Below are 10,513 nucleotides of genomic sequence, written 5' to 3'. Positions count from 1 at the left end.
CATATATTTGAATTCCCTATGTTTTCCCTGTTTCTTCAGGTTTCCCTGTGGCGTGGCAACCTTGACAATAATCGGCAAGGTACATCACAGTGTTTTCACCTATTCCCTAGGTTGTAATTTAAAAATAGTTTAGGATAATTCAGTCAAACTTTTACATTTTAAAAGATAACTCATAGAAACAATATAAAATTGCTTATTTATTTAGTGTGGACAATTTACGTGCATCTTTCTTAAATTTTTTCAGTGTATTTTTTTCTTTTTGATCTTTTTTCATTTTTTGAAGAGAATCATTTTGTTTTTTGCAAAAGTTGTTCAAAAATATATTAATGAAAACCCATACAATTTGTTTTACAAGAAACAGAGAATCATGACTCTCACATTCATCGATACCTAGAGAAATATCATTTTCATCCAGTACATCAATAGTTAAATATTTTACAACCTTTCTGTGATTTTGACAACTGATAAAATTTGATTCAAAATGTGTTGACAACAATTTGTTTACAACTGCATATGTGAATTGAGAAACACAAACAACTTCGGGATGTGGGTATTTCAACCCCCCTCTGTCTAATTTTGATATCCAATCATTGTTTACATCTGTGTCAAGGGGCTTATCAATGCATAAAGTTGATCGACATTGTTCACACTTTAGTTTCAATAGAACTTTATGAGCTGCATATCCACTAATGTATGTTAAAATTGGCAAACTCGATTGAGTACTTACCATTTCTTCCGGAGTGATTAGAAAACCATTAAAAAAAGGATATGAATCTGAGCTATCTTCATCTTCATCCCAATGTTTGTCCTGAAAAAAACTTAGTAACAATTCTCCACAACTTTTCAATTTTAACACAAGGGGTAAAATTGTTTGCATTCTCAATTTTGTTTCAGTGTCATAAATTTGACGTATACTGACATTGTAATTTGACCCTGCCAATGTACGGTAAGACCCAAATCTGTCTTCTAATGAGTCTGTATTTTCCCTGGTAAAAAATAATCGAAATTTAAAGTTTTAAAACAGTACTCGGCAAGAGCAAGCATAGCTTTTGTAGTATGGCTTATGGCTAGATGGGTTTGCTTTGTTAATCCACCAGTTGTACAATTCATTTCCTCCCATTTGTCTAACCAATTAATAAAGTTAGTTAAGAACTTATACTGAGCTGTGTCAGTATTTGGTGTGAGAGGCGTTTGGAACTCATCCCTTTTATGCTCACCCTTATACAAAGTTTTCACATTCATTATTGACCACCACTTGCAAAGAATCTGAATGTAGTCTGTAAAAATATGAACGGAATCAAAAGAAAAATAGAAATATTTTCCTGGACTTCCAGGATAATCATACCTAACCCGCGACTCAAGGGGAGAGGCAAACATAGTAACGGCCTTTTTATTAATAGCATTATTGTCAGTGGCTACTGATATGACATTAAACCCTATGGCAGCTAAACCAATCAAGATTTTTTTTATATATGAATGGAAATCGTCAGCATCTATGCTACGGACTGGCAAAATATGTGCCACATCTTTGTACGGAGACAATAAACTTTGGATCATAAATGTGAAAGCACTGGATGCAGCATTTGAGTCATTGTGGGACATACCAAATATTTCACTCTTTAGAAGTCTCATCGACTTTTCATCGAAGAATTCTGCTTCATGAAGAATGTCTTCTTTGCGAAAATGTAATTCACATACCTAAGGAATAGAAAACTCATCAATAAAAAAACATATGCAAAAAAAAATATTGAATATTACGAAAAGCGTTTAACTGAAAATGATAAAACTCAACGATATTGAACTGTATTTTTCTACTTAAAATCGGGCAGATAGGTGCAGAAAAAGATTTTAAAAAATCTTTCTGCAATAATAATTATCTGTCATCTTATAGATATGCGACAGGCGTCTCAGCATTGCATTGTTTACCTGATATCGAATGTTGCATAATTTTTAAAATTGCAACATTGTTTAACAAAATTATTACTTAGCGAAAAATAATTATGTTTCACTTTCAAATATATTTTGTTGATATGATCAACTATATTTGTTAGAACACCAGTGACATAGCCACGGGGGTCCAGACCTTTCTCCTAAAATGAGTAAGAAAATTCAAAAATAAAAGTGTCCACTCTTTTAATATTTTCCTATCGCATGCATAAGATATGGAAATCAAATCTGAGCGCATACATTCCCCCAACTCTTAAATTTTGTTATAAAAAGCAAGTTTCACAAAAAAAAAAAAGAAGACGTAATTGGGTTGTGCTTTTCCTATGAAAAAATGCCAAATGTCTTCGAAGAAGAGCATCGATTTGGATTAAAGATGCATCAAGTTTAAAATAGAAAATTTTTGAACTATTTTATGAAGTGTAAATGCATTTCCATTTAACATAGTAAATTTATTTATATATTAAGTATAATTATCAATTTAATTTAAAATAAATAAACCATTTCAAAAAAAGCAAAAAAATAAATAAATAAAATAATATAGTAAATGGGTAATTTGCTTTATGTTTGTCTGCAAGTAAAAACTGATGTTTATTATTATTAGTTGCATTCTGTTATTTACTTTATTACTTTTCATTCTTTCATATTTTATTTTCATATTGGTATGTAGGTTATATAGACCGCTGAGCAAACTCTTGTATTTAGATATCATAGCTACTTTATCATTATTAGCTGCATTCTGTTCATTACTTTATTATTTTTCATTCTTTCATATTTTATTTTCATATTGGTCCCCCGACACGACGACGCTTGGATATATTACTTCTATTATTTATAAGGCAATTTATCAGAAACCTCAAAAGTCGATAAATATTTTATTTTAAACATTTTTTAGTCGGGTATTTTTAGTTCTTTATTTTAGTTTTATTTAAGGTTTTTTTTAGTCGGGGTTTTTTTAAATTTTTTATTTTAGTTTCATTTAAAGTTTTTTTCAGTAGGCGATTTTTAAAATTTTTATTTCATGCTTTTTAAAGGCCAGAATTCAAACTTTCCCGGACGTGAAATTGTAACACGAGATTCTGTGCCACTGAATCTGCGTATTCTGACAATAGTTGCAATTCAAGTTATTGCTAACCGTAGTATGCAAAATATTGCTCACCGTGATATGTAACGTATTGCTCACCGTATGCAACATAGTGTTGGAAAAAGGTTTTGTTCACCATGCAATTCGTAATTATGTTGCACAAAGTTATTGTAAATACGCGATCGTAATATACAGTCGGACCTCCATATATCGAAGTAGCAAATTGCCGGGAAAAAATTCGATATATAGAAACGATCTTATTTTAACATAAAAAACTTCTAAATCATTAAAACGTGCATGAAACCCAATTTATAATTTAAACGGGCATTAAATGAAAGATAACAATAAAAATATTAATTTTGCAGAAATTACATTTTTGCGCCTTCATACATCTTCATTCTTCGGCAAATCAACTTGATCTGTAACATTAGGGGATTTTCGTTTTGACAATGGAATCGAGTGAAAAGTAAAAAATCAATCTACTTAACTTGAATGATTTTTACTGAAGCTAAAAAGACTAGGAATGATACTCAACAGACAAAAGGGATAGCTTGAAACTGATTTTACAGTGATACTGGTTACAACTAAGATTTGAAATAAACTTGAGGGAATGTAAGAACTCCAGAACGGAACAACGACCGAACTACACACTCCTAAACCCCAGATTCCTCAAGTTTTGTAGCAACCTTTAGTGAACATAATTTTCTCCGCTAAGATTCATTTTTCATGATACCAACAGTCTAAAGCAGAGAAAAACCTACGAGTATCTCGCAAAAAATTTCGATATATAGTAGAGACGTACCGAGTACTCGGAAACTACTCGGTACTCGGCCTACTCGGCCAATTTGCCGAGTACTCGGTACTCGGCCAAATTTTGATCAGATACTCGGCCAATACCGAGTAGTTGCAAAAAATTGAATATTGTCCAAGACAGATACTAAAATTTATAAAAAAAGAGCAAGAATTATATTCTGCAATCATTTACCATTAAAATTTATAAGTCAAATTTAAATTTTGAGAATAATGAAGTTTATAATGCTTCAATGGAATAAATCTTTATTTTAATGTCTCCAAAGTTAATAAAACTTATTTAATAAAAATTATGCAAAAAAGAAAATATGGAAATATATAATGGTATAGAAAATATGGAATTTTTATATTAAAATTGGATTTTTGCTTCAACCAAAAATTAGTTATAAGAAATATAAAAATATTTTTGCTTAAAAAATAAAAGGAAATGAAACAACGTTGAAAGTACAGTGCAGAAATACTGCAGACACATGTTTTGGCATTACAAGGAATTCTTTTTTTCAATGCACAAAATGGGAGCTCGTGGATTTAAAGACAAAACTCGGACTTTTTTGTTGAATGTCTTTACATTCTTTAGCTCACATGTTATGCACTGAAAAAGACATTCCCTGCAATGGGGGGGGGGGCAGAAACACGTGGTCTGCAGTGCTCCTGCACATTTGTTTTATCTGCTTTTAAAAATTATTTATATTTGGCAGACTAGAACTATAATTGATTCGTATACAGTGAAAACCCTCCTAACGTCAGGGTTCATACTCTATTTGGATGAAAAAATTCCATGACTTTTCCAAGACTTTTTCATGACTTCAATGAAAATTTCCATGACCTCATTACACGAAGAGAATAGCACTATTTAATCTCAAACTTGGTAATATTTGGAAATGAGCATAAGCAAAATGTCTATATGAATGCCTATATGAAATGTCTATATGAAATTTAGATTTGATTTTTCTAACGTTCAGTTTTCCACTTTTAATAGCTTTTATGTGCTATACTGTTAAATCACTCAAGATTTCTAATGCTCCTTTAGCTACTGTTCCTTTCTCTTTGTCCAGGACATTTTTCCATGACTTGAAAAAAAATTCCATGACTTTCAATGAAAATTTCAATTTTCCATGACTTTTCCAGGTCTGAAGTTCTGTTAATTTTTTTCCATGACTTTCCAGGATTTCCATGACCCGTACGAACCCTGTAACGTACACCCCTCAAAGCAGACACCACTCTTATGCGGACAATTTTTAATTCCCCAGTTCCAATGCAAATAAAATTCTTAAACCCCTGTCCTGCGGTCATCGCTCTATTGCGAACAAAAAAAAATTGTCCAGTTAGTGTCCACATTAGAGGGATTTTACTGTAATTTGCCTTAATTCCAACTTGATTAATCATACCTTTTATTTATTTTTAATTTTAAAAATAATTTTTTTGTAAAATTTTAGACAAACAAAACTGTTTATGTAATGCGTAATTAAATTTCAGCAGGAATTTAGTTTTAAAAACTATTATATGGACAAGGAGGTCTATACTACTATTCCATTAAGTTCAAAATTCATCACATGCGTGTAGATGGTTCTTCTTAGAACATAATTGGTACTTGGTAACTCGGCCGAGTAGTGAAAAGCCGAGTACTCGGCCGAGTAGTGAAAGGCCGGGTACTCGGCTACTCGGCCCAAGTGCTACTTGGTACGTCTCTAATTTTAAGATTCAAAAATATGTTATAATGCTTAGATAAGATGTGATTTTGTTTAATGCTTTGCTTAAAGATAAGGTTTCCATTATCATGTACGTTTTTAGTCTAAAATAATATGTTAACCAACTACTTTTCTGAACTATATTAGTCATGGCGTGTAAGAAAAACTCAAAATTTTTATTTTGTTCTAAACTAATTTTGGAGTAAAAGCAATATTACAAGAGTGAAAATCTGCATCACACACAGAAAGAGGGATCTATGTAGTTTTGCCTGTTGAGGTTAAGATAGTATAATGCAGTGTAGTTAAATTTAGAGCAATACATTTTAAAAATGCAAAATTAATTTATAAAAGTAAAATCAACTGATTTTAATTACTGATTTTGTTAAAAAAATCACTTAATACAAATCAATTGATTTAAATCAATTTAAAAAAAAATCACTTGATTTAGATCATGATTTTTAATCACTATTTAAATCAAGCTGATTAAAATCAACAAACCCTGATTAAACATGAATCTTGAGATACAATCAACTTATAAAAACCTATATTTACCCATAAAATCAAATATTAAATAAATATCTTTGTCATTTTTGGCCTTTACAACCTTCAGCAATGTGATAATGTTGGAGATACCATATCATCGAAAGGTTCGCTAAAAAAGAAAATTTAAGAAATTAAAAAATTGAATGCAAAATGAAGTACATATGCAAGAAAAGTAGGTACAAAAGTTGCCAGGAGAGATGCATGACATCCGTTCTCTCCGGGGATTTTTTAAAAAAAAAAAGAGGACTAGATAAATCATGAAAAATGTGTTGGTCCAATATTCTTAACAATCGAAATAGTAATAGTTTTATTTCTATTATATGTTTTAAAATAATATTTTGGTTTGGAAAGAGTTAATTTTTTATAGTGTTCTTACTCAATGCTAACTTCATAGAAAAAATATTGTAAATTAATCTTAAAAAGGTAAACACGATTATAACAAAAGAAAAAAGATAACATTAAAATGCATATTTGCAATAAACTAATTTATGAAAATTTGCAAATTTGTGCAATTTAACACTGCATTTTGTTTTCTACTTTTCAGCACAAATCCATTTTTATTTCATAATTAATGCTGAAATTACATGACTTCATAAGCTTTGGTTTAGAGACGTACCGAGTACTCGGTAACTACTCGATACTCGGCCTACTCGGCCAATTTGCCGAGTACTCGGTACTCGGCCAAATTCTGATCAGATACTCGGCCAATACCAAGTAGTTGCAAAAAATTGAATATTGTCCAAGACATACTAAAATTTATAAAAAAAGAGCAAGCATTATATTCTGCAATCATTTACAATTAAAATTTATAAGTCAAATTTAAATTTTGAGAATAATAAAGTTTGTAATGCTTCAATGGAATAAATCTTTATTTTAATGTCGGCAAAGTTAATAAAACTTATTTATTAAAAATTACGCAAAAAATGTAAGTATAGAAAATATGGAATTTTTATATTAAAAATGGATTTTTGCTGCAAACAAAAATTAGTTATAAAAAATGTGAAAATACCTTTGCTTAAAAAATAAAACAACCTTAAAAGTACAGTGCAGGAACTCTGCAGACACGTGTTTTGGCATTACAAGGAATTCCTTTTTCAATGCACAAAATGGGGGCTCGTAGATTTAAAGGCATCCGACAAAAGTCTTATTTTTTTTTTTGTTGAATGTCTTTACATTCTTTAGCTCACATGTTATGCACTGAAAAAGACGTTCCTTGTAACGGGGGGGGGGGGGGGCAGAAACATGTGTCTGGAGTGTTCCTGCACATTTGTTTTATCTGCTTTTAAAAATTATTTATGTTTGGCAGATTAGAACTATAATTGATTGGTATACAGTGAAACCCCTCCTAACGGACACCCCTCAAAGGCGGACACCCCTCTTATGCAGACAATTTTTAATTCCCCAGTTCCAATGCAAATAACATTATTTAACCCCTGTCCTGCTGACACCTCTCTATTGCGGACAAAAAATTTGTCCTGTTAGTGTCCGCATTAGAGGGATTTTACTGTACTTTGTTTTAATTCCAACTTGATTAATCATACCTTTTATTTATTTATTTTTAATTTAAAAAATTATTTTTTTGTAAAATTTTTGACACAAACAAAATTGTATATATATAATGCGTAATTAAATTTCAGCGGGAATTTAGTTTTAAAAACTATTATATGGACAAGGAGGTTTATACTACTATTTCAATAAGTTCAAAATTCATCACATGTGTGTCGGTGGTTCTTCTTAAAACATAATTGGTACTTGGAACTCGGCCGAGTAGTGAAAGGCCAAGTACTCGGTACTCGGCCGAGTAATAAAAAGCCGAGTACTCGGTACTCGGCCAAAGTGCTACTCGGTACATCTCTAATATATAGAGATTTTTTCGATATATAGAAACAACTTTTCTATGTAATGAACATAGAAATTTGCTGGGATTTCGATACATAGAAAATTTCGATATGTGGAAGTTCGATATATGGAGGTCCGACTGTAGTTATTGCTCACCGTATGTAATATAGAATTGAAAAAATGTTTTTCCCCGTACATTTTGTAATTAGAGTTGTAATATTCTGTTGTAAAAAAGTTTTTGCTCACTATGCACTTCAAAATTATGAAACACAAAGATAATATAAATATGTGATTGTAAAATAGTTATTGCTCACCGTAGAATGACTGTTATGGCTCACCGTATGTGATGCAGTACTATTTATAAATTATTGCTTACTGTGCATTTCATAACTTATAGACGCAGTGAAAGGTTTTTTTGTAAATTACATAATGCATCATTCAAAAAATGAAGATCTTTTTCATAGGAGGTGAAAAACATCTCGCCTCTTTTATGTAAATGCAACTTCTATCCAAAACCAATGTATGTATGACGTTTTTTATATCTCACCATGCATTTATCAATTTTTTAGAAGTATTTAACAGTTTATTTGTAAATTGCACAATGCAGCATTGATGTCTCTCAAGTTTCTGTAAAAATGTAAAATTTTCTTTAAAAACGAAGTTCTATTTTCACAAAGAGTATGAAGCTTTCTCAATGGCGGGAAGCACCATGGTCTTACATGTAAATACTAACATTATCCCTAAGTAATCCTTCTATATTGTTTATTATTGTTCACCATGCATTTCATAATTTATACAAGTAACTCATGATGTATTTGTTAATGATACAATGCATGATTAATAATCAAAAATTATTGTAAAAATGTGAAGTTTACTTTAAAACTGTTAGAGAAAAGCATTTCTCTCTCTCTCTCTCAGCTCTTACATGTAAATGCAATTCCTATCCATAATAATTGAGTATATAATGTTTTTAATTGTTAACTATGTATTAATTTATAGGAGTAACTTAATAGTTTGCTTGTCAATTTAACATTACGGTATTAATTTTTCATATTGTAAGCAAATATAGTCTCGTTATGGAGAACTTATTATCAAGTGGAATGAATAAATATCCTACTGCTGTTATAGTTGTAGTTATTTTTGCCCCTAATTCCTTCGTTTTGTATTTAAACTGAACTTTTAAACATTTTTCAAGAGGGTTATTTGATATTTAAATTGTTTAGTTTAATATTTTTTTAGAGTTTGTTTTCCATTTTGATACATTTTGTATTCTTGTTACACAGAATGTTTTGAATAAAAATTAAGAATTAAATTTTAAATTTCATCACCACTTCAGCAAAATTTGACAAGCAGATACGCGTTTTATTTATTTACGCGAGGGAGCAAAGCTTAGGATTGCGGGGGGGGGGGGCATTCCCTCGACCCGATAACATTACTAAAATCTAGCAAGCCTGTGCATGGCCGAGTGAATCATACTAAAGATTTGGAAATCTTATCAATAGTTATGTAACGATAAATGATTAATATGTTCACTGAAATATGTTGAATTCAAATCTGTATTTCTTGTTACTTTTCGGCAAAAAGGTTTTTATATTAGTGGTATTTCGAAAGAAAAAATATTTTTGCAGTGAAACACACAAGTGTTCCAAAAATGTATTCATGCAACGATTTATGCTTGATGAGAACCTAATTTCTTCCATAGCTGTTTGTGCAAGATGTTGCTTTCGCTTTTTTTTTTTTTTTCAAATTTGAAGAGTAAAATATAAATAATAAAATTTACGAAACTCGTTATGAACTTTCCTTTCACAGTTTGAAAACATATCCACATAAAATATAACGTTTAAAAAATGTTCCGAGAACAGTCGGATGTTGAATGTTCTATCGAGCAATTTCGGCAAGTAATTTTTGGGTAATTTAGATACAACCCTTCAATTATTATCCTTACTACGATAATAAAGGTTACGAAGCTCGTTATGAACTTTCTTTCACAGTTTGAAAACATATATATCCACATAAAATATAATGTTTAAAAATATGTTCCGAGCACAGTCGGATGTTGAATGTGCTATCGAGCAATTTGGGCAAGTAATTTTTGGGTAATTTAGATACAACCCTTCATTTATTATCCTTACTATGATAATAAAAGTAAAACTTACTTTCAAAGTTCGATGAAAACTCTTCCAATTTCCAATCTTGTTTTTTCTTGACGAACAGAGATCAGCCATTTCGATCGCTCCGATATGAGCCGAAAGCGTATGAACATTGTCGACACTTGTTCACGCTCTTGAGCGACGCGTAGCATGCGCAATAAGAAAAGAGTTCGAAGCTCGCGAGTTTTATTCTTGGAAGTCACGCTTATTATATTTCCTATTTATACATGAATATTTATTAAACTATGTTCTTGAAACGTTAGCTGCAGTATTAAATGATTGTATGCATCTTTATTCATGAATTAGTGTTTGATAATGTGTTGTATTCTTATATGATGACTTGGGTATGTTCGTATATGATGACTCGTATTTCTCGTATGTTTGTATTTGATGCCACATTTACTCATTTTTAAATCAATTTTATTCAAAAAAAATGAATACATTCAGAGTTTCAT

General features: G+C 30.7%; 1 protein-coding gene across 1 annotated transcript; it reads right to left on the bottom strand.

The window, feature by feature from the left end:
• Window positions 1–433: 433 nt before the first annotated feature.
• On the bottom strand, window positions 434–10,133 carry LOC129216750 (uncharacterized). Its single transcript, XM_054850967.1, has 2 exons — window positions 10,065–10,133; window positions 434–1,698 (listed from the first exon to the last, which is right to left on the bottom strand). The coding sequence occupies exons 1-2, from the start codon at window positions 10,131–10,133 to the stop codon at window positions 967–969; spliced, it is 801 nt and encodes a 266-aa protein (XP_054706942.1). The 3' UTR covers window positions 434–966.
• Between the last annotated feature and the right edge of the window lie 380 nt (window positions 10,134–10,513).

This window comes from Uloborus diversus, chromosome 2 (genome assembly GCF_026930045.1).
Source record: "Uloborus diversus isolate 005 chromosome 2, Udiv.v.3.1, whole genome shotgun sequence".
NCBI classification, from domain to species: domain Eukaryota; kingdom Metazoa; phylum Arthropoda; class Arachnida; order Araneae; family Uloboridae; genus Uloborus; species Uloborus diversus.
The sequence above is the reverse complement of the archived record's forward strand: the minus strand, read 5'-3'. Positions and strand labels throughout refer to the sequence as shown.